General features: G+C 33.0%; 1 protein-coding gene across 3 annotated transcripts; it reads left to right on the top strand.

Annotated features, from left to right (window-relative positions):
- The first annotated feature begins 20,971 nt into the window (after window positions 1–20,971).
- Window positions 20,972–25,352, top strand: LOC137810591 (serine/threonine-protein kinase PBL34). Of its 3 annotated transcripts, XM_068611946.1 has the most exons (7): window positions 20,972–21,440; window positions 21,645–21,861; window positions 22,657–22,994; window positions 23,088–23,223; window positions 23,646–23,782; window positions 23,855–23,978; window positions 24,415–25,352. In XM_068611946.1, exons 2-7 carry the CDS (start codon window positions 21,657–21,659, stop codon window positions 24,927–24,929), a joined length of 1,455 nt encoding a protein of 484 aa, XP_068468047.1. In that variant the 5' UTR covers window positions 20,972–21,440; window positions 21,645–21,656; the 3' UTR covers window positions 24,930–25,352. The 3 variants fall into 3 exon arrangements, with proteins under 3 accessions (XP_068468047.1, XP_068468045.1, XP_068468046.1); XM_068611944.1 differs by having other exon boundaries at window positions 21,261–21,440; window positions 22,657–23,223; window positions 23,646–23,978; XM_068611945.2 differs by lacking the exon at window positions 20,972–21,440 and having other exon boundaries at window positions 21,518–21,861; window positions 23,646–23,978.
- Window positions 25,353–25,701: the final 349 nt, after the last annotated feature.

Below are 25,701 nucleotides of genomic sequence, written 5' to 3'. Positions count from 1 at the left end.
CCAAACCTCGAGACAACATCAATAGAAGAAAAAACTATAAACTAGAGCACCTAAAGTTCTTCCTGCTAGTCTTCTTAAAAGTTTAGAATATATTGTAAATAAATTGGGCTCACTTTAGGGGTCCAAATAGCAAAGATATGCTAGAATAAGGTACCATTAACATAATAGGGGGTGTGGGTAACATTTTAGCTTGTTCCTAGCCCATTTGGAAGCTTTGACCTAGTTTCTAGAAGGACAAGCCTAGGATGCGGGATTGACTTAGTCAAACCCTAAGGCTGCTCATTTTTTCCCTTTTCCCATCCTACCCCTTTAGCTTGTTCTTTAAGGCTCCTGCGCCTATAAATAGGAGGCCTACCTAGTGTATTTTACAAGTTGAAAATATAGTAAAGAAATTATGCACAATTTTTTGTGTGAGTTGTGAGTGAGTGTTATCCTCCTAAATTGGTTTTATCTTGTGAGATATGAAGCTCTCAAGTGGCGGCCTCCTTTCACTCATCTTGGTGATTCAATCCCATCAAGTGGCGTGATTCATCCTTGCTTCACCATCCCTAAGTTCTCCTTTTCATCATCTCTTCCATTTATCCATTTCCATTCTATCCTATCTTAAACATGTTCTTAGTTTTGCTTCTTTGAATTTCAATTCGGTCTTCTCTTTTGTTCCTTTATTGTTTGTTCAATTACGCACCATATTTGTCATCATTCTCACCATATAATTGTGTTTTCCTTTTGCCTTTGTGAAATGAACCTTCACATCTACTTAACCACTTGGTTAAGTTAATGTTCAGTGGGGATTTTCCTTAGGTTTTCACTCTTTAATTGTCTTAAAATCTCAATCATAAATATCAAAGTGTCACCTAATGATCAATCCTAAAATCAACTCACATCAAGAAGGTAGCCCTAGCTTCTAGAAGCTAGGACTAGGGGCGGCATTGACCAAAAGTCCAACCCTAGGTCGCCCCCTCTCTTATTCCAATTCTCCCCTCCCTTATATTGCCCACCAAGGCACCCTTTCCTATAAATAGGGTGCCTTGCCTCATGTATTCACAACTTGATTTGAAAAGTAAAGAAACTCTGCATGAGTGATTTGCTGAGACTTGTGAGCTCTCATGTTGGGTCTTATCTTGAGTGGGTAATATCTCAAGTGGCGACGCATCACTCATCTTGGAGTCCCTCTGCTCCAACTAGTGTGACTTCATTTCTTCCTATAAGTTCTCTTCCTTTCTTCATCTCTTCCTCTCCATTCCATATACATCTTCTTCTACTCTCTAATTTGTTCTTTACTTTGTTCTTCTTCTTTATTTGTTCCTTGTCTCTAACTCCACTGCATCATTTCTCACCTTATAATTTTCTTTTCTCTTTGCCCTTCTGAAGTGAACCTTCACACATACATAACCACTTGATTAAGTTCGTGTCCAGTGAGAATCTTTTTAGGGTTCTCACCTTAAATCGCTAATTCAAAAAAATCTTAAACAAAGAGCAACCAATAAAATGTGCAATCCTAAAATCAACTCACATGATATGGTATTCAGAGCATGGTTTTAATTGTGCTTATCTTTATTGAATTGATTTCTGCGTTTAATTTTTAGCACATTTCAATTCTTGCTTTCAATTCTGGTTTTAATTCTTGCTTGAAAAATTCATCTATGTTTAATTCAGAGGTGATGATATTTTTTGCAAAGGAATCATATTGGGCTTTTTTCTTTTCATTATCAGACCATTCAGACTAAGCTTTTTTTAATGGTTTCTTCCTTAACAACATGCATAGGTATAAACGGTCCATTTACTAAGTCCATATTCCCATATCTATTGATTCCATAAAGTTTTTCATTCTTATTTTCCAAAAGGCATAATTCACACCACCAAACATGGGAGGTCTATTAATAGATGCACCTTTAGCAAAAGGCAAATTAAACTCAGTCATATCAATAAAACTTGGTTAAAATACAAGTCCTAACTCTAGATACCATTTGTTGACTTTATGGGAGTCTAAGTTCAAGAGGGAGGGTGAATTGTACTTAGACCAATTTTCGCAAAAGTAATCTTTAAGTAATCCTGACAGTAAAATAACAGTTTGTTTTTAGAAACAACAAATTTAAATTTCTCCATCAGATTTAAACAACTAATTAGTATTCGAAACAAGTGATTATATTTTTCACTTAAATTTTTCTATTCTAAACTCCTCATTGACTTACACAAAATCAGTTTTAAGTTTAGTCTTCAAATATAAGAATTTGATTTGTTCTAATACTTTATGACTTATTAAAAACTTGATTTTAATTTGAATAGAAAGATTCAAAACCCAAAACACTTTGTAGTTATTTAGTTCTTTAGAGCAATTAATAGTTTTTTAGGAATTGTATTAACAGAAAACTGAAAACAATAATACTGCAGCAAAAACAATTGATTAAGCACACAAGGATTTATATTGGTTCACTAAAAAATGAGTTATATCCAGTCTCATCTCACACCAAAATGGATCTCACTATATCACAAGAATCTTTTACACAAGATTGCTCAAGAATAACTCTTGAACCCTACAAGAACGACAAACATACACTGAAAAGTACTATTTCAACTAAGATTATGCTCCAAGAAACCTTATCTTAGAAGAACACTATCAAAATTTTATATCAAAGAAAAAGTATGAAACAAATACTCCTTTTTTACAGACTTAGTAGGAGATACAAACTGGACATCCAATCTGAAGCACCTTGAAGAAGCTCTTACTCACAAGCCAATGGTGAAAGTGACAACACAAGAACCTCATAAAGATTTTCAAAGAACCTTCCAAAAATGAATTCTCTCAAAAAATTTATGAAAACAGTAGAATATGTGTATTCAAGTGATAATTTTCTTAGAGAACCTACTTCCCTTTTATAGATTTCAAAAACAGAACTTATTTGATAAAACAATTTAAAATTTGTTAAGAAAACAACTGGTTAAAAGTTAAAATAACAGATTTAATTTTTTAAATACACTAAGGGAAAACAAAACTAACTTTGAGAAGCTGAAACCTGAATGTGGAAACAAAAAAAATTGGAAACAAAACAACTTTATAGTTGAAAAACTTTAAATCAATTGTTTCACCAAAAAATCAATTGAAAAACATGTAGAGTGTGTAAACAAAATTTTTTAACTAGTTGAAAAAACTTACAGATTGAAAAATCCGTGAGAGGTTAAAAACAATTTTGTTTCTTTCAAAAAGCTTTGTGCTTTGGCTTACCATCATATAGGTTTGAGATATAGAAATAGATCAAGATATCAAGAACTATTAATATAATTTACCTTAGCTACTAAGACAACCTTATTAGGCTCCAAAGCTCCACTTTAATGCTTATGACAACATTCACTTCCCATAAAGATATATGACAACATTCACGTCTCTTCAAGGTCTATTTATTCATCAAACACTATAGTTAGGTAGTCTTTAAGATCTCCAACAATATCCCCATGTTTGATGGAATCAAATAACCATGCCTTGAAGAAGAAACAAAACTGTCTTGATCAAACTTGCAACACACAATACTTTAAGATCTCCAAAAATTTGGGGTATAGTTCGCAACAAGAGGACTTTATGATCTCACATGGATAGTGTTCATTAATATTAGACAAGAAAAGACAGAGTCTTTACAAGCATGCATGGAGCAATTCCGAAAGGTCACGCTTATTATCCAAAACTTGAGTCCAACGTGGCCATGCATCACATGGTCATTACATTGAAATTTGACCCTTTATCAGATACCCTATCTAAAAAATCAGTTATGGATATTGATGAGTTGCGACAAAATGCAGCATAATTTCATACAATTTGAAGAATTACGAGAATTCCACACCAATGTGAGATCACCTAACGACGCAAGGCGGAGGGTAGCAGAGAAAGGTCGAGGTAAGCCACAGCAGCTGCCGAAGAGAGAAAGGAGGTTTCTTAGGACAAACTGCTTCATGCACTATATCACATTGACTGCGGATTGGTCCCAGATACTCGAGGAGTTCCTCAACACCTTCCTTATATTCACCTCGAGAAAATCCCCTTCGTTTGCTGACTCGGACCAAACAAAGCACTATCGATACCATCAAAACTATAGCCACAAAATAGAGGAATTCCTGACGTTTAAAGATAAAATTGAGGAGTTGGTGCAGTTGACCATCTTGAAAGACGAAAGCAAAGAGAGCAAAGAAAGATAGTCGAGATCGAGGAGAAATAAGACCCTTGAGAGACGTCATCAACACCAATGCATGAGGATTTGCTGGGGGAGGCAACATATACTCCTCGAGGAAGAGACACTTAAGGGTCGTCCAATTTGTTAATCTCATTGAAAAGAGAAATAAGAGGAGCTTATCATTGATAACCTTTATATGATTGTGATGTTTACTACTTGTGAGGAGCATGCGACCGACTTGACCGAGATATTTGGCCGACTAAGCAAATTCGATATGAGGTTGAACCTTGAAAGTCGGGGTTGAGGGAGGAAAGTTCCTCAATTTTATGTCGACAAGATGAGGAATCAAGGAAAATTCTGACAAATGGCAAGCGTTGGAAGCGATGAGAAGTCCTCGAATTTTGAAGGAGGTTTAGAGGTTGGTAGGGGGATTGGTGTTGCTATCGAGGTTCATGTCGAGGCTAGGTGACAAGATAAAGACTATTTTGAAACTCATGACAAAAGACGAGAACTTTGTATGTGACGATGTATGTGAAAAGGCATTCTTGGTCGTGAAGGACGCTGATGAAAGCCAAGGTTCACACTGTAAGAATTAATGGCCTAAACAAGAGGGGGTGAATTGTTTAAGAAAAGATTTTCGCAAATGTTAGCTAAGAATGAAGATTTATGAAGAATTCCAAAAAGAGCAATCAGGGAAGCCAAGAAATCAAAGCTGTTAAAACTGTTTGCAGAAAAACAATTGGTTGAAATTTTGTTTTAACCGGTTGTTTATAGTAGCAGAGACAAAAACTACATCAAACAGTTTGTAATGAGTGAGAGAAAGAGAGAAAGAAGATTCACACAATCAATTATACTGGTTCACTCCTTACCAGAGCAACATCCAGCCCCCAGAAAACCACTGGCATTTCACTAAGTAACCAACAACAAATTACAATCACACAACACTATAAAGAGGTGATCTTGATGACTCAAGAACACACACTCTCTTTGCCTTTTCACACAAACATAGTAAGAACAACCTCTGACCTTACATATTTACTGTTTTACAAGTATATAAAATATAAAACAATTACAAGAATAGAAGGAACAAATTACACCCGGTGTACAGGAAATCACAGAGCTCCTAATTCACTTCTTGAACCAATAGCACAGCCTTAGGCAATCTTACAAATCTTGAATCAAATCTCTCTTAAAACAATTTCTTAATCTCTCTTTCTATGTTTTCAAATATGGAGGGCAACCCAGTTTGATAGCTTTTCAAACTAGCCATTTTAGGCAGTTAAACGCTAGCCAAAACAATTTCAAATCAACTGAAAATAGATTTAACGGGATTTTGAAAAGCTGTTAAGAAATTCAAAAATCAACCGGTTGAAATGTTGTTTTCACCAGTTGAATTGGTTTTGACAGTTAGTCAACCAAGTCAAAAATAGTTTGAAAACCCTCCAAACAAGTTGGGTGTAAAACAACCGACTAAATTGAGAAATTTATCGGTTGTTTTTTACTTAGCTTAGAAAAACACTTTTCATTTTCAAAACCAGATTGATTCAGCTGCACTTTGGATTAAGAATGAAATTTACAAATTCTAAACTACCTAGAACTAAACCCCAAACACAACAGCACAGACATCAAGCCTCTTCACATATTTAGAGGCATCAAAGCTTCATTTTCAATACATACTTGTGGAGTGAAGAATGGAAATGCAGCGGAAGACTTGAGTGAAGAGAGGAAACCAATTCGTTTTGGTTTGTGAAGGTGTTGGTGGAAACGTGAAGAGGAAGTTGGTGAGGCCAACCTTCCAAGAGCTCATTAGGCCGTCTAGGCTTGCAAGCAAGGGGAGACTTGAGAGAGAATGATTTCTGAATTTAGAAAGCTTCATTCACATTTATGTCAAATCTAAGTACAAAGTGTTTAGGCAAAGTATTTATAGATGATAAGGGAAGGAGGTAGCTTGCTCCTTAAGCTACTCTAACCCTAGGTAAGCTTGCTTATCCATGGTAGGGTTGGTGGCTTAAGGAGTGACTTATATCCTTTTTAAGATGCTCTAAAGATCCTTGCTTGTGTGTCAAGTGAGGGTCTCCTAGAGTGTCTTTTACTTTCCATCTAGAAAATGCCCTTACTTTGTGTATTATTCTCTTTATACATTTGTATTTCCATAAAATAAAATGGAACACATAAGTAGAGTCTTCAGGCTAGTGCCTTCTTTCTCTATTCTTCTAATCATCGCTTGAGTCAAGGAACCTATAACATAATTCTATTAAAATCACTTAATTGATTCTTAAAACAAACTGACTATTTTCATTTTCTATTAAAAACTGAACTTAAAAGACCAATTCATTTATCGAAATAACTAACTGATTTTGCTTTACAGAAAAGACAAAATAAAATAAAAAAATTATTTTTAAATCCTTTTAAAAACCTTAAGTGTTACTCAATCGGTTGTCGCGATAAATCAATCTATTGAAGAACTTGTTGTAGTCACCAGACTTGAGTAGAAGCTTTTTGAACTGATTTAAAACACGAAACAAATTTGAAAAACAAAACTTTCAAAAGAGATTTCAAATCATATGAACTTGGATCATAACTAAGTGCCAATTAACAACTCAAAATGTACCTAACTACACACACAACAACGAATTCTTCAAGTTGGATTTGAAAAATATCAAAGCAACCTTGTTCAACAACTCAGGTGGTAGTTGCTCTTATTTATTTTGCAACAACTAAATTTCATCAAGTTCATAAGGTTATACAAAAGTTTGAGGTTTGACAAAGTATTCCACCTAACCCATTAAACCTTGATCAACATCACAAAGAGGACATGAGAGGAAGAACTGGTCGATATTGGCCATAATATCATGTCAAATGGATAGTTATGTGGAATCACCATAAAAATTATCTAATACAAAGAAATCAATTCGACGAAAATGGGCATTTGTGTGACAATACAACATACATGTAATGGTACATCCAACATATTATTTGTTACATATAAGTTATACATTCAATGCCCGATGACAATGTAAGTTCAATTCCAAAATTCTTTAATATTGTTCTTTCATTCATATTAAATTAACTAATTTTGAAATAGTATGACAACCACATGAGACTAAACAACCTCATTCTCAACCTTATCAACATCATGTTGGGTCTTCTTCTAATGTTAAACCATTTGAACATCCATTTTTTCGTTTGTCAAGTATTCAACCAACTCAGTTGTTCAATCCACAACATGTCATCTCAATTGTCGTTCCAACAAGTACCTTACACTTACACTACATTTCCATCTCAGCCAATTCTTTTCCCGGTCCATCGAATATCTCTGTCACTTCTAAGATGAACCCTTATCTACCTACAGTCCAATGTCATCCATGTATTATTATAGAACCACAATGCCTTCACAGGGTTTCAGAAATCCAAGTGAGTACAATGAAATCGAAGACAATGACAATGATAGTCCATCTGCAAGACCTCGTAGCATTTCAACCCAACAAGACCCACAAGAACAATCAAGACAAAGAAGAAGATCACCATATAACACAATGTCTCATACATGTCTTTTTCATTGTTATATATAATAATATTATTATCCAAATTATTGCTACATTTATTTATTTTAATTAATTTATAAATCTTGTTTTATTTACAAATTTCTTTAACCACAATTCACACAATATAATAAATGCTTTTTAATTTGTTTTCTAAATAATCCAAATATTGTTACCCTATTTAATAAAATAACCACATATATATTTACAAATTTAGTTATATTATTACAACTAATTTGTTATTATTAAAACATTTTATTTACTATTTTATTAAAAAAACATTAATAATTAATTGTTACATAAACCAACCAAATTATTAAACAAATATTTACATATTTTTATTTGATATTTTTAAAGAATTCAATGTATCATTTTTTAAATAACATAAATAAAATTTTCTATTACTTGATAAATAATTGACCATACTTATTACACAATTCATCACAACTATATATGTTTTTATGAAATTAATCTATTTTTCACATTATTATGCACTATTTTCTCACTTCTTATACATTATAATAAAAAAAATCTCAAACAATTTATAAAAATATTTATTAAATTATTCATCACTTTTTCACAATTTTATTGTTTTATGAAAATAAAAATTATGATTTTATGCAAAAAAAAAATAAAATGTACTGAAATCGTCATAGGATATGATGACTTCACTACACAAATAATACACAGAAGTCGTTACACCCATGTATGAATTATGTGTATTATTTTTACACTGAAGTCGTAATGGAGAACCATCCAGAAGGACTTATGAAAGCAAGAAGGAGATGAGAAGACTCTCATTTCAGGGAGAATTCATTGTTGTCTACTTTACCATTTTTCTATAGTTTTATAAACATTGTATAGAGTAGTATAAGTTTTATTTTAGGCTTGTATTTGAGCCATTTTATTGGACCATGTATTGAGAAAATTAAAGTATCTAACTAGAGTTACAATTGGGCTTCCTTGGACCCAATGCAATTCATAAATAAATTACTAGAGTGCAAATACAAAGCATGGAGTGGCAAGGAAGGCATGAAGGTCCACATGTTATCCCCTCAATGGAGAGAATTCCCACTAATGACAAAAGACCATTGTTTTCATGAGAATGGAGATTATTCTCTCCAATTAGAGGAGGACACTTGTCAACCTCTAATTTGATGGGATTTTCTCCAATTAGAGAGATCCATTTGTCCTTCTATGAGTGAAGAGTTTTGAGGGTTAAAGTTTGCACCTGACTGCCCATAACACTATAAATACAAGTGTTAGCCTCCTTGTAAAGGAGATTTGAATAGAATATTCAATTGTTGTCAAATTTCAGCCTCAACTAGTCTCTTAGCTCACTCCTTACTAGCCTTATTTTTTAGTGTTTTAACATGGAACCTCTTAGGAGTTGGCCTAACCTCTCTTAAGCTTCATTATCATTCTCCATAGACTAATACTTCACGATTTCTTTCACTCCTTTTAGCCACAAATCCCACCAAATTCTGTACCCCAAAAATATAAAATTAAATACACTAAGTCATGCAAGCTAGAATTGCATCAAGTGGTATCTACAACAAGGTTTTTAGTTCTTCAAGAGATAAGTGTTCAAACCTTTTTGCTCGTCATTGTTATGTGTTGTTTACATGTTGTTCTTCTTGTCTCGAATCTTTTTTTTTTTTGCATCATGTATTTTTTTTCTTGTTTTAATCAATTTAAATAGCTTGTTCTTCCTTGAACCATCTATATTGGTGTTTAGGAGTTCTTTTTGTGTTTTTCTTGTGTGTTTGTGAATTTTTAGTCTTCTTTCATTTTCATTTGGTAAAAAAAGTTTATGTTGGTTTCATTTTCATTTTATGATCCATTTCTAGTTGTCTAAAGTCATGTTGTTTCCATATATATCATAAAATTCAAGTAGTCCTTTGTTTGAATTTTGTTTCTTGTTTTGCAAAGAATACCCATTTGGTTTAAGTCATATTTGGTGCCTTTGTGTGATTTTATTTTTCTAATTTTGAGTCTCTTATCTTGTTATTAGATTATTAACAAGTTCATTAGAGTTAGGTTTCTATTATATCTTGAAGTTTCAAGTAATTTTTTATTCACATTCCTTAGGCTAGTTTTGAGAATTGATTTTGGGTTTGTTTTTTGGTAAAACAATATGAAACATTCACAGAAGTATATTGATGTGTTGTTTGTATCTAGTTAAAAAGGCAAGTCCAAAAACAAAAATATAAACAAAGTTATAAACAATAAAAGCTAGAACACTTAGAAAAAACAAGTTTCAATGTGGTGTTGCTCTCAGTATAAAATTTACTGCACCTTCTCCTTGGGCTTTTTAAGATGAAATTTTTACCAAACCTTATTTTAGGGATGGCAATGCAGGGCGAGCCATGCAGGTCGGCCTGTAGCCTGCTATAAAAATGCGAGGGTCGGGTTCACTAATCTAGCTTGTTGACCCACTTAGGCTTGCCTCGCATGACCTGCAATCCGTGCGGACCAATAGTGGGCAGAGCGAGTTGACACGCTAGCCCGCATAAATAAAAAATAATTATTTTATTTTTTCTGCTAAAAGAAAAAATCATACCCCACTTATTTATTATTGTAACATGGCCTTTATTTTATTTTCTTTTTAAAAAATTAAATTTAATGAACTAGAAAATGTAATTTTTTATTTTAATAATATAAAGGAGTCAATATTAAGAGTGAAATTGAATCTAATTATATTTAAAATTTGTTAATAAAAAAATTATATATAGAAGAGATTTCAATAAGATACTCTTTAAAAAATTAGTCATCTTCATTAAAATATTTGTAGCAAAACTTTGATAAGATACTCTGATACATTTACATACATATAGAGAGAAAATATATGCAAAACAAAACTTTAATTATTTTAATCAAGCCTTCTAACAATCCTCATACTTGAATTCATATTTTGATCTTAATTTAATGAATTGAAACATGAATAAAATTTTAATTTTTCAGCAGAAGAAATAGGGTTTTTTTTATAATTAATGAATTTTAAAAAAAAAGTATTTTCCTTATGGGGGCTGGCCCGCGGACTACCTCTTATGCAGGGCAAGCCCGTAAAATGAACCCGCATTCCTTATACAGGACGGGCCAAATGCAAGGCAAGCCAAACACATGGTGGGCCAGCTCTCATTGTCATCCCTACCTTATTTGATTTGTTTTGGAATTGGGATAAAAATTTAAGCCTCAAATTTGTTATATAGTTTTTCCAATAAATTTCTGAATCATCTCTGCTAGTGCTGAAAATTAGTTTCAATTTTTTAATATTGGTGTTGCAGTGTTTGATTTATTTCTCTGAGAATACATATCGTTTGATCTAAAATTTGTTGCGTTTGATCACATATTGTGTTGAAATTCTCACATAAAAATTTCATACACAAATAATTTTTGGATAATGTTTCACAAAATTTGGAAGTTTCAGTGTCTGTTTATTCTAAACTTTTTGTTTTGAAATCTATTCTAGTGTTATTCTTAGGTTTACATTTTGTGTGCTCACTATTTTTCCAACTTTAATTGTTGTTTTATGTCTTCAAATTAATCTTTGAAGTTGTCAAATTAATTCTTTTTGAGTTTGCCAATTTTTAATTGGCTTTTATTGATTTTAACTTATTGGCCTCCTAAAGTAAATTTCATCTTGAGTAGAATTTTGATTTTGGAGTTGTGAAGCTATTTTTTTTCTCCTTGGTTCATTGCTAAGACCGTGCTTATTTGGAGATGGAAAAAATTGAGGTTCAAGAATGAATAAATTACCAAGTGAATGATGAATTTGACAAGTGAAGAAAAATAAATAAAAAGATTTTTGTAATAGGGTTTAGTATCACATAACCTTTGAGTTCTTTGTGTTTTTAATTTCTTGCTTTCTTTTGTTATTTGGGAAAATGCTCTCAAAGCAATCCCATTAAGAATATTGTAATAGTTAACTCACACTTTAGAAAGTGAAATTGTGTCAAAGGGCTCTAAGTATCATTTTCACTTTCACATATGACATAACTAGTTTACTTTCTACTCTTTTTTTTGCTTTTCTTTAATTCCTTCTTTCTTAGTTTCTTGTTTTCTTTTATTTTAAGTCTCCATGGTACTTAGGATCCTTCTTTCCATTGTCTTTGATTTTCTTTTAATCCTTAGGAAGCCTTGCACATACACATTTAGGAAAAAATTGTTTTGAAGTTTCTTTAAGAGAAATTTGTTAAGACTGTCTATAGGTCAGATCTGGCTAAGGAAAGATTTGGTACTTAAGCGCTCGTAGTGACTCACATTTCTTTCCTGGGAGTGAACTTGGAGAAATCTTGACTTGCAAACCTTAATTGAAACTTCCCCAAAATTCAAAAACCTATTTGTGTAAATCTTTATCACTCAATATTAGGATCAAACGTTTTGTGAAAACCTTTTCCTTTAATTGCAAAATGAGTGATCATAGTCAATCATCTAGTGTTCAAGGTAGCAATAAGGAGCCCGATGAGGCTTATGAGTGGAAAAAATAACTTAGGTTCTTGAAAGAAAATTTAGATAAAAGATATCAAAATCTAAAAAATCAAGTAGAAAAGACTGATGAAAACATTGATGACCTTAGAATGGAAATAAAAAAAGATATAAGTGACATTCTTGCCCAAGTGGTTATTAACCAAAATAGGGATAAAAGGCCTGGAGAGAAGAATCTAGGTCTAGAAGAAGTTCTGACTTTGATCAGCATTCTAAGAGTTAGTATGATCTTGAATATAGTGAAGAACACCACCATAGACGCCATCATAGACCTAGACATGAACATTCCACAAAAGAACAAGTAGGACTCCCTTCTATGGAAGAAATGATATAGATGAATTCCTAGATTGTAGAACAAATCTTTGCTAGTCACTATGTAGAGGAAACTAGAAAAGTGTTCCTAACTACACTTAGCTTTCAGGGACAAGCCATGTATTGGTGGACTTCATTATTCCTTAATAAAAGACGTTGCAGTCAACATTAGATTTTGGAATGAACTAAAGTATGCCTTTAGAAAACGCCATATTCCCTACTACTATGAAAGGGAGTTGGTGTATCAACTCCAAAGGCTCCAATAGAGAGATCTATTTATAGAGGATTATAGGCAGAAAATGGAGTTACTCATGTTGAGGGCTAATATTAAGGAAAGGCCTGAAGTAACAATTGCAAGATTCCAAAGTAGCCTTAACCTAGAAATTTAGGATAGGGTTGAACTCCTGCCTTATGAAGATTTAGATGAGTTGGTTCAACTCTGTGTTAGGGTAGAACAACAGCTGAAAAGAATAGTTATTTCTAAGAGAGACTACCTCAACACATCCTATTCTTGGAAAGATTCTAAGAGGGGGGGGGGGGGTTACCCCTCCAAATCCGAGTATGAAGGATCCAAGGGCAAAAAGAAAGAAAAAGCAAAAATAAAAAGATAGATAAATTAAAGAAAATACTCCTATAAAGAAACTAGAGACATTTAGTGTTTTCATTGTCATGAAAAATGGCACTATGCTTCCGAGTGTCCAAGAAAAAAAACTCCAGTTTTAAAAGATTATGACAGTGATAACACTAGTGACTCTACATCCCCACCCAATGAGGATGAAGCCTTAGAGTCTGAGGAGAAAATTCAACCTTGTGAGGGATAATTGATGTTGGTGAGAAGGCTTCTTCAAAACCAACCAATTGAACTAAAACAATCACAACAAAAAAATATTTTCCACACATGATGTAAAATCTTGCAAAATATTTGCTTAGTGATTGTGGATAATGGATCTTTTTGCAACGGTTGTAGTTCTAGCTTGGTGGAAAAGTTATCCTTAACTACTATACCCCATCCAAAACCTTATAAACTTGAAAGGATTAATAATAATGGTGAAATAGTAGTAAAGGAACACATGTACCAATTTCCATAGAAACATTTTTTGAAAATGTTTTGTGTGATGTTATACCTATGGAGCTTGAACACATTATACTTGAAAGGCCATGGCAATATGATCACCACACCAAACATGATGGCTACACCAACAACATAACTTTTACTCATGAAGGTAGAAAAATAATGTTATCTCCTCCCACACCCTAACAAGTGAGAGAGGATGAGATAAATGTGAAAGAAAAATTGAAAAAGGAGGAAAAAGAAAAGAAGAAGAAAAGAAGAGCCTAGGGTAGAGACTTCCACTTGTGTATGTATGCTCTTGAACTCTTCTTTAGAGGAAGGTAATAAATTAACTTTGCAAAATTTTCCAAATCAACACTTTGTAAAAAAAATTCCTGACTTAGGCAATGACTCTTACAAAGTGAACAAAACTATTTTCAAAGGAGAAGGTCCAAGTTTTTCACATGCAAAGATTTACAAAAATCAAGGACCATCTTTTCACATTGTCCATATAACATCTGCGTTTTAATGATGTTTGTTGTATGGTATAGGTGGATACATGAACCTGGTGGAAAAATAATGTTTGAGGAAGTGGTCTTTGAAAGGTGGTGATGCCTATAAAAAAAAATTTGGATCTAAGGAAAAATCATTTTTTAAGAGAGAGGTTCTAATGGAGGACCATCTGGAAGTGCTTATAGAAGCAGAATAAGGAGTTGTAAAGACTTTCCTCTTAGGTAGAATTAAGTGTTGTCTGCTCTTCCATTTTTCTCTAGTTTTATAAACATTGTATAGAGTGGTATAGGCTTTATTTTGGGCTTGTATTTGAGTCATTTTCTTGGGATGTTTTGAACCATGTATTGGGCCAATTAGAGTATGGTGTAAATAGAAAAAGAAATAGTCTAGCTAGAGTTACAACTGGGCTTTCTTGGACCTAATGCAACTCTAGACCATCTAGGGTGCATAAATAAATTATTAGAGTGTAAATAGAAAGCATAGAGTGACAAGAAAGGCATGAAGGTCCACATGTTATCCCCTCAATGTAGAGGTCCACCAATGACAAAAGGGCCATTTGTCTTCATGGAAATGGAGATGATTCTCTCCAATTAGAGAAGGACACTTGTCAACCTCTAATTTGAGAGGATTTGCTCCAATTAGAGAGATCTACTCGTTCTTCTATGAGTTGAGAATTTTGAGGGTTAAAGTTTGCACCTTAAGGCCCTACAAATACAAGTGTTAGTCTCCTTGTAAAGGAGCTTTAAATAGACTATTGAATTGTGGCCAAACTTCAACCTCAACTAGTATGAAAACCTCTTAGGGGTTGGTCTAACCTCTTTTAAGCTTCATTATCATTCTCTTATGGTTTCTTTCATTCATTTTAGTTACCAAATCCCGCATCCCAAAAATATAAAACAAAAGAAACAAAGCCATGCAATCTAGGATTGCATCAAGTCATCATACCCGTGATGACTCCAACTTCTAAAAAAAAGGTTAACAACAAAAGTTAATCAATTTTATTCTCAGTGAACACAAGTTCTTTAATATTTTTTCATAACAAAAGTCATTCTTTATCTTGAGAATTTTTTGTTGAACAAAGGCTTTGATGACTCCAAATCCTCAAGATTTGTGTGAAGTTTTGTTGTTGCTTATTTAGTTGGGTATTTTGTAGTGTTTGAATTTGTAATCCACTTCTAGAATTGATCCAATGCCATTTGATTTTGAAACCTTTTAAAAAGATAAGTTTTCAAAGACAAGTGGAAAAACAACCAGTTGATTTATCGTTGCAATCGGTTATTTTACACTTAGAAGCTTTTAAAAGAGTTTTGAAAGAATTTGACTTTGGTTGACTTTACTGTCAAACCAATTCAATTAGTTGTTTCGATAAATCAATCGATTGATTTTTGAAATTTCTTAACAAAGTTTTGTTAAGTCTGTTAAATTTGTTTTGGTTGGTTTTTAAATTGCTTTGGCTTTTGTTTTTAACGATTTTAACGACTACTTGGAGTCTATAAAAAAGGTTTTATACTCCTAGCTAAATATACTTTTTACAAGAGATTCAGATTGCAAATTTGAGTTCAGTTTTCCAAGATTGCCTAAGGCTTTGGACTTTTCTTCAAGAGGAATATGACTGCTGTGTGTAAAGTCATTTTTCAATTATGTGTACTCTTTCCTTTTCTTTTAATCTTTGTAATTCTGTAAGGTTGTGTGGTGCAGATCAATAGGGTATTCTGATATGTGTAGTGTTTGCAAAGAGAAGGTTGTGTTCTTAAAAGGTTTAAGAAGATCTCTTTGTTGTGTGTGCTGTAAATCAAAAGAGTTTGATTTGTTAGTGAAATTCCCAGGTGTTTCTGGGGCCTGGATGTAACTCTTTGTTAAGAGTGAACCAATAAAAACCTACTGTGTTGATTTCTCTTCACTTATCTCATTTAAAATCTGTTTAATCATTGTTTTTATACACTGCTGATAAAAACAATTTGTTGAATCGAAGAAACAACTGATTGATTTTCTGGAATCAAGTTAAAAACATATTTGATTTGGCTGAATTTGTTCTCTATCTTTGATTCTGCTAGTGACTTTCATTAAACCTTCAAAGTTTGTGAAAATCTTGCATAAACAATTCACCCCCTCTTGTTTTAGCCCTGAAATTCTAACACTTTTTTGTTCATTTTTATTTGCCACTAAGTCATGTTTAAGGGTGATGACTTCCAAAGAATGAAGTGGTACTTCTCGAATACAACTTACTTATTTTTATATATATATTTTTAAAATTTATCAATTTTAATAGTACAAGATTACACTATTATGTAACATCATCCTAAAGAACCTATTACCTAAAAACAATTCCTAATCATTAAAGGGTGATGATATCTTCACATTGACACCATACATAATATCTTGACATTGACAACATACATAGTAACAAACATATACCTGACAAATAAATTAATTAATATTTTAATTAAATTTGTTTTATTTTTTAATTTAAAATATTATTATATCTATACCTATATGTAAAGGGGATTCCCCTTTAACTGCTCTCAAAATTTTCCTATTTTATCCATAGATTAATATTTGATTTTATTTCCGTATTTTGGGCATTGCGTCATTTCTTATTTTTTAAAAAATATTTGAAATAAATAGAGTAACAGTTTAGAATTGAAAGAGATAATTTATTTTAAAAATTAATTGCATAATGAGAGGGAGTGTCTGTTTTATGAGAGAGAAATAAATTTAAAAAATATTTAAAATAAATGGAGCAACTGTTTTGAATTGAAAGAGATAATTTATTTTGAAAATTAATTGCATAATGAGAGGGAGTGTCTGTTTTATGAGAGAGAAATAAATATTAGGAAACGTGAGTAGTGGCCAAATGTGAGCAATTTTAAAAATTCTTGAGTACATTGTCATTTTTGTCATTTTCCATTATTACTGAGCGGTTACAGAGGATTAGTTCTCACCGGTTACATCCACTTTAGTACGAAGGACTAGTTTTCACCAGTCACATCCACTTCCTTATAAGGAGTAGTTTTCACCAGTTACATTTAAAGAAAACAAAATGCTCATAAATTTTGGCACATCTTGAACCCTTTTCCTTCACGCTCCATGTTCTTCTCCTACTCTCACCTGTCTTAGTCCCTCTTCAATCACCACCATTGCTTCCTCCTTCTGATACTTCCCAAAGCGTTCGAAGCAGAGACACGTCTCATTTTATAAGGAAACTAAGAGGAGAGGAAGCCAATGAGAGATCCAGGACGCAAGGAGGCACCGTGAGTTCGACATGGAAGCAATCAAATTGAAACCACAAATACTCACCAAAGAGTTCAGCAGTGTCCCTCACAGTCAGAGAACACCTAAAGTTAAAGATAAAGGAGAACCCAAAGAGAGAGAAACTACCAGAACAAATGGTTGCAAGTGCGAGAGAAAGAAAAAGATATGAGCAAGTTATGCCCGTTTTTTGTTTATATTTGGTTACTTTTTATTTTTTATTATTTAAAAGTAATTATATTTAATAGAAGGTTGTTTCAAATACTATGTCGTTTTGAAGTTCCAATTCTTCACTGGCAATAGATGCCGAAGCCACATTACTTAGGTGGAGATTACGATGTGGAAGCCAACCGTTTGGGGATAAAATCAGTGAAATGTTTCAATGGCTCTCGGTGTCGTTTTGAAGTTTTGGAAGGTTCTTTGCAGTAGTTGCCGAAGCCACGTCGCTTAGGTGGAGATTATGATGCGGAAGCCATTGGTTGTTTCAATTGCTCTTGAGGTTTGAGATGTAAATGAACGGGAAAATTAGTACAGATTCAGAGATTTATAAAAGAAGTTTCAAAGTTTCATTTCATTAATTGTTATAGGATTTGAACATTTTTGTTTCTATTGCTTTCTTAATTTTTTTATATTTTTGTATGAAATGTTTATTCAAGGCAGATTTGAGTTTTTATTTACCATTCAATTCTCTCTCAATTTTGGTTTAATTTGAGCGATTTCCTTGACATTGCACTCCAAAAGTACACACCTAACAAAGTCATGGAAGATTTCTGAGTTTTTTTTTCTTTTATATGAAATTTTTGGATCTTGAATTATTTTTGGCTAGTTATTTTGTTTTCATGTCAGATTTATGTATTTAGTAGTGTTCTTGGAAATCTTAGTTTGCGGGCAAAGCTTTTATGCGTACTGATGCTTTGATCTATTAGATATTACATAAGTTGGAAGTTTGGTAATTTGTATTTAGTTTATTATTTTATTTTTTTCAACTTCTTTGCCATGGAAGACATGGATTCAATTGACATGGTGATAAATTCTACAATTTCCAATATACAACCCTTGCATAAGGTGTTTGATGAACATGAAAGTTACTCTAAACTTGAAATGGGAAGATCTTGAAGAACATTATCATTTTCATTATGTTTTGACATTATTTGTTGCTCCAATTTTTTTAAACCTTAATAACCTAACAAAGTTCAACACTACACTCAAGTTAAATCAAAATTTAATATTCAAAAACAATAAAATGAAAATATAAAAAATTAATATAAAATCTTAATAAAACTATTATCAGTGTTGCACTTAGATAATTTACATGTCTTCTCATATAATTTAATATTTATTAAAATTACATGAATATGTAAATAATAAAAATGAAAAATGTGGATACACAGACACGTGAATGCCTATGTTCCCATTAATTATTATAGTGTTCCTGCTAGTGTGTCTATGTTCCCGCTAGTTATTATAGTGTTCCCGTTAGTTATTATAATGGTTTGTTAACTATATGCATTTTTCTTTTTTGTGTTAACAAAATCTTTTCCATCATTAAAACACCTAAAATGAAACTCTATACTCTTCATACCCCTTTTACCCAAGAAACCCCTTCATGTAGCTCTAGGAGGAATAGAAAAAGAAACTCACAATATTTCAAGATTGCGTGCTCTAAGTTTTCTTCAATTTAATTTGTAGAAGGAAGTCTCAAATGGAACAGGATGATCTTAGTGCATGAAATTAAAGAAAAGGAAGATGAAAGAAGAGAGAATGAAAAAATAATATATGTTCCTGCTAGGGAGATGGGACCAAGAGAACTATTGAAGTCTTCTTCTCCTTCCTTCGGTCGGAAGGGTGACTGGGTGATGAACTGTGATTCTTCTCGTCTTCTTGCTTATCCTTCGGTACTCGGCACTCGGTCATCGAGCAAATCACCGGATGGTGGGGGTACCTGCGAAGGCACTCCGACGCTCAAGTCAGTAAAGCGGGTGGTCAGCTCTTAGGTAGGTGAACAGTAATAAATGACATACCTTACTCCTTGGAATGCGTGCTATTTATATTATTCTAATGGGCCTACCTTGTTGGGCCCGTTTATCGAGGTGGATACCGCTTAGGGTTGCATTACCTAATTCTTGATGATGGATTAGCTTCACTGATCTCGGTTTGAGCGTTAATTGTAATGGGGTTCGGCCATCAGCCAAATTCTCATGGTGAGGGCTGGCCATCGGTCAAATACCTGTGGTCTTCGGCCGTCTCAATTAAGTCTTCAAAGGTCTCGGTCTCTCGGCCAAGTCTCCAAAGGTCTCGCCCTCTCGGTCTCTCGGCTAAGTCTCCAAAAGGTCTCTACCTCTCGGTCTCTCGGCCAGGTTGACTAGGCATCGGGCAGCCAGGTGGGTCCCAGCCTCGCCCAGTACCGGTATAATATATATATTTCTTTTTTTGCTGTAGAAAAAGATGAAGAAGTGATTTCCACATTACTACTCCAACTCTTTCTGTTTTCAAAGATTCCAAATCTATTTCCACTGCTCAAACCCAAAATACCTTTTTTTTTTCGTTTCCATTTTCAGCCTAAGAAACCAAGACACAAATCTTATTTAGTATACATCAATCATCCGAACACATGCCTTATAAAATATACCATTAAATAAATTAAGCTTTAAACACAAATTTAATTATAATTTATAAATTATTTCGTACATTTATTTATCACGTATAACAGAGTTCTTACAAGTACAGTAAATCCATCCATAAAATTTATAATTTATTTCATATATATATTAATATCTAAAATAACAAAAAAAATTATATAATAAATAGCATTAAGATTAGAAATTTCTATTAACAATAATTAGGAATATGAATTAATTAGATCCAATGACTATTTTAGCTAGTTATTATATTTTTTTCAACTCTCTTTTACTATAACTAAAACACACACACATATTGATAAATATATAGATTTATTATTTTTCACATAATCAAATTACACCAAATATTATATTCTGAATAATTTTATATATATATATATAAGATATTTTTTTAAATACAATAATTAAATTGTAATTTTATATTGTGATTATTTAGGTCCAATTCTATTGGAATTAAATAATAATTTAAAAAGGTATCTTTTTATTTATTTATATAAAATATTTTAAAATAACTTTAAACTAATATATGACAGAAATTTTCAATCTAATAATAATTTTTAAAAATTTATTATTTAATATTAACGAAGTAATATTTAGTGCAATATATATAATAATACATAAGAGATAAAATTAATATTTAACATTTAAGTAAAATAAAATTAAAAAAATTATATAAATACTTTATAGATATAATAATCTATAGTTTAATTATTAAGTGAAATAAAATTATATTAAACACAAAACTACTATTTAATATTTAACTTTTATATAAATAACATTAAATTCAACAGTTATTTTACCATTAAATACAATTAGAATCATTAAATTGAAATATTTTCGACAACTATTATACCATTAAACATTTGAACAACTTCTGCAAGTTGAAGTGTCATTTACAATTCATATATATATATATATATAATATACGATAAAATACTAATTATTAAAAAGACAGATGACAAATGTTACCTCTGAAACAGTAAAGCTGAAGAGAGGTTAGGTTTGGCTTTTGCTACTGAGTTTCCCCTCTTCTTCTACAGTTACCAACTCTCTTTTTCAGTCTTCCTTTTATTCTTGTAACCATAAATTTAACTAATATTTATCATTACAATAATAAAATTTAATTTAATTAACAAAATCACAGTCTCATCAGATAGCAACAGACCAAGGAGAGAGAACGTGTAATTCGTAACTCGTAACTCGTAACTGCTAGCTCAGTATTATCCAAATATTTAAAATTAAGAAACTGTATTAAATATTATTAATACGTTTAATTTAAAAGAAAATTCATAAATTTTTGTTCAGCATGTTGTGTGTTGTGCTATTGTTGCAGAGGAGGACCCATTTCAGTTATGTATCTTTGAGCGGAGATTACTGAGTTCAGCCCAGGTGCTGTTCACTCTGTTCTCTCTGCCCCCACTCTCCTCACTTCACTTTTTATTTCCCAATTCCCAATCCATCTACCGTTCAAGATTTTTTTTTTTGGGTATTTTCACTTACTTAATGTGATCTGTTACTTTTCCCCTTTTCGATTTTTATTTCTGGGTCTTGTGGGTTACTCGGTTTCAAGGGTTGTTGGGTTGTAAAGTTGTGATCTTTAGGTTTTACTTGGGAATTTGCCATCTGGGCTCGTGGGAGGGTAGGAGGAGGTGGTATTTGGAATTGATGATATCTGGGTTTGGTTGTCTAGGAACTTGTAGAGATGGGCTTGGGTGCTGAGAATGGTAAGGTGGTGGAGCCTTGGGATGTGTGCAAATCAAAGGGGAGGAAGAAGAAGAAAGGGGATGAGGAAGTGGAAGGGGCTGGGTCTGGTTGTTGGCTTAGGCTGAGGTTTATTGGCAGCTGCATTTCCTCAAGATCCAAGGTCGACACCTCTGTCAGTGGCAGTGGCACCAGTACTCATTATGGTAATCATTACTGTTTCCTTGCAAGAGTTGAAACTGTTGTTGCTGTTGTTGTCTTTGTGTGATGGTGTGCTTGGAAGTTCCATCTATGTGAATGTGCTTGTCATATGATTTTGTTTGTGCATAAGCTTTCCCCATTTTTTGCTTTTAGTGGTTAGTTGGTCTTTGGGTTCGAGAATTCTTTCTTGAGCACCTAATGCAGGCTTGTTTACCTATTTCGTTTGCTATTTTGTTGAAATTTACCATGCTATGTGATGTCAAATGAAATGATACTCAAACGATTACGAGTACCATGGCTGCTGTTTGGGGGATGCAGCAAAACAAAGTTGAAATTGAAATGTAATTTTGGGATTTTTTATTCATGTTTATCCAGAACTGCAGTGAATTACATTGTTAATACCAAGAGATATGACAATGCATGTGTTAGCTTCATCAATACAATGTTTCGTTTACCACACCACCCTGTGGTCTTCCAGTTCAAAGTGAGAAGCCAGAAGCCAGGGAAAAAAATTAAATTTTAGATTGGCTAGGAAATACATGAGTTTTAAATTTGACTTTGGTTGTGGTATACTATCATATGAACTTGAGAGATTAGATATAAGGAAGGAAGTCACTCCGATTTACTCTTTGGGCACAACTGAATTTCAAATATATAGGCAAATTACCTGAGGTTGTGTTTAATTCTGATCTTTCCTATCTATCATAAAACCTATAATTCGTGGTGCTATTTTTTAGTTTTTTAGTACTTTGTCCTAATACTCTTTTTAAAAAAATTCTCTCTCGGTGGCTTCCCATTAGCTGAAAGTAAATCAACTAATGATACTAGTAGAGACCAACCAACGGCTCCAGCAGTCTCTTCTACAACCACTAGTAATGCAGAAAGTAATTCATCCACTTCCAAACTTGAAGAGGAGCTTAAAATTGCTTCCAGGCTGCGAAAGTTCTCTTTCAATGATCTTAAGTTAGCTACCAGAAATTTTCGGCCTGAAAGTTTTCTTGGTGAAGGTGGGTTTGGTTGTGTTTTCAAGGGTTGGATTGAAGAAAATGGAACTGCTCCAGTGAAACCTGGCACAGGGCTTACGGTTGCTGTAAAAACCCTCAACCATGATGGGCTCCAGGGTCATAAAGAGTGGCTGGTTTGTATATTTTCGGAACTTTATCTTTTCTTCTATTATCATCTACTGAATTCTACATTTCTAATGATCATTCTCATTTCGATAATGTGTCAGGCTGAAGTAAATTTTCTTGGCGATCTAGTTCATCCGAACCTAGTTAAACTTGTAGGTTACTGCATTGAAGATGATCAAAGGTTGCTAGTGTATGAGTTCATGCCTCGGGGTAGTCTAGAAAATCATTTGTTTAGGAGTAAGTTACCCTTTTCTATCTAATTATTTTCCACAGTTTCCTATTTGAGAATAATAGTTAGACCACTACTGCACTTTTAAATTTTGATAACATCAAATGAAGAACCCTGCTAGATTTCTCTTGTAAAGCATGGTTCCCTCTCCACAGAAGGCAGGTTATAAACTTTTGTTAGTTTGGCATTTTCTCGACGTACAAGGGAAAAGGGAAGTGATCTACCTATTTAGAATAATGCATGAATCTAATCTATACCATTATAATGATTCCATTAATAACCTTTGTTTCTTTGAGTATCTCACTTGTAATATAATGGAGTTAGTAGTTTTCTATATCAGGTTTAAAACTGTAACTTAAGATTACTGTTTTTATATTTGGATTATGTCCTTTTTTATTTATGTTTTAAGTTGAAATTATGTCACATGTAGGATCCCTGCCTCTTCCATGGTCCATTAGAATGAAAATTGCCCTAGGAGCTGCTAAGGGTCTTGCTTTTCTTCACGAAGAAGCCGATCGACCAGTAATATATAGGGATTTTAAAACTTCAAATATACTATTAGATGCAGTAAGTGCCAAAAACTACATTGAGATTACATGTTTCCCCCTTTTTGTTTGTCTAAACATTGTACAAATTCAGGAGTATAATGCCAAGCTCTCAGACTTTGGTCTAGCCAAAGATGGCCCAGAAGGTGATAAAACACATGTGTCTACTCGAGTGATGGGAACCTATGGCTATGCAGCACCAGAATATGTCATGACAGGTAATTTTTGTTTGATATAGCACGTCCAAATCTGAATGTTTAGTTTTTGTTATTTATCGTCATATCTATAAAGTCATGAATGCTTAGGCGTTGATGCTATTTCTATCTGACTTTATTTCTATACTTTTAACAAAGTTCTGAACAAAACATAATTCCTTGTGGGACTGTTTAAATGTGTGGAATGTATTAAGCTCTTTATCTTTGATATTATTTGTTTTCCACTCAAGACAAATTTATGATTAAGATAGTAAATTATATTTTCCCTGGTTTGATATCTTCAGTTGTGTTTTCATAATGTTCATGTATGACTCACAAAAATTGAAGTTTATTTACATTCGGTTGATAAGTTTCAGTTATGTTTTTTCCAAATGCATTTAAACACAATCCATAGAATATCTAATTGCTTAAATTCTAATAAGATTTACTGGTGTGGCAGGTCATCTTACATCAAAAAGTGATGTGTACAGTTTTGGAGTGGTACTACTTGAGATGTTGTCTGGCAGAAGATCCATGGACAAACACAGACCCAATGGTGAGCATAACCTTGTGGAATGGGCTCGCCCTCATCTAGGAGAGAGGAGAAGGTTCTACAAGTTGATAGACCCTCGTTTGGAAGGCCATTTTTCGGTGAAAGGTGCTCAGAAAGCTGCCCAACTGGCTGCTCACTGCCTTTGTAGGGATCCAAAAGCCAGGCCTCTGATGAGTGAAGTTGTAGAAGCTTTAAAGCCTTTGCCAAACCTCAAGGACATGGCAAGCTCTTCATATTATTACCAGACAATGCAAGCTGACCGCATTGGAGCGAGCCCGAACACACGAAACGGGCGAACACAAGGAGCATTGCTCACCCGCAATGGACACCAGCAAAGGAGTCTTTCTATACCAAATGGTACCTATGCATCTCCTTATCATCAGTTTCCTCAACCATCACCAAAACCCAATGGCAAAGCGTAGTAGAGCTGGTGAAAATTCTCTTTTTCCCTTTCACCTTTTATGTCATTTCTTAGTTTTTCCTTGTAGATGTACCTTCTGTCAAAGCTTCTGTTCATGGAGATGTTGAAAGCAAAAGAAGCATGTTGCTTTATCATATTATGTTATGGCTTTTGCTTGAAAGAATATCTGGGTGGGAGCAAAGAAGCTTATTGAGCTACTATCTCTTCTGTCAAATTGTTATTCAATATTTTCATCAGGTTGTTTGAAAATATTGAACATTATGAAATCCTCATCCTTATTTTATTTTGTTTTTCACATTTGTGATCGGAAAATGTTATCTCCTGATATATCTAGGATTTGCTTGTGATATCAAACCCTGCAGCTCCTTAAATTAAACGCTGTCTTTTGTTTATAAAAAGATGAGAAAGAAGCTTTATTGGTTAATTTGTAGCAGTAATCTGTTCTGATATGATCCGGTTCCCTATTTTATTTAGCTTATAGGCAGCTGGTTATACTTTATAGCACTTTATAGCACCTTGTTAAAAATTCAAATTTCAATGTTTATAGATTGATGACTGTGGGGTTCAAGTGTAGGATGATATACTTTTTTATGTAGGGTCCTATAGGAATGTTCCGGAAGTATTAGTTTTTGAATTACTTATTAAAATTATTTTATGAATAGTGAATAATTAATTATCTTGGGGACTTGTAAGTGTTGAAAATTTTATTAGCAATAGCAACAGTACGTGTTAATGATGTGTTGGTACATTTCCAATTATGTTGACACAGTTTA

The sequence above is a fragment of the Phaseolus vulgaris genome, chromosome 2 (genome assembly GCF_051622355.1).
Source record: "Phaseolus vulgaris cultivar YP4 chromosome 2, ASM5162235v1, whole genome shotgun sequence".
NCBI classification, from domain to species: domain Eukaryota; kingdom Viridiplantae; phylum Streptophyta; class Magnoliopsida; order Fabales; family Fabaceae; genus Phaseolus; species Phaseolus vulgaris.
This window is presented reverse-complemented; position numbering and strand designations above follow the sequence as displayed.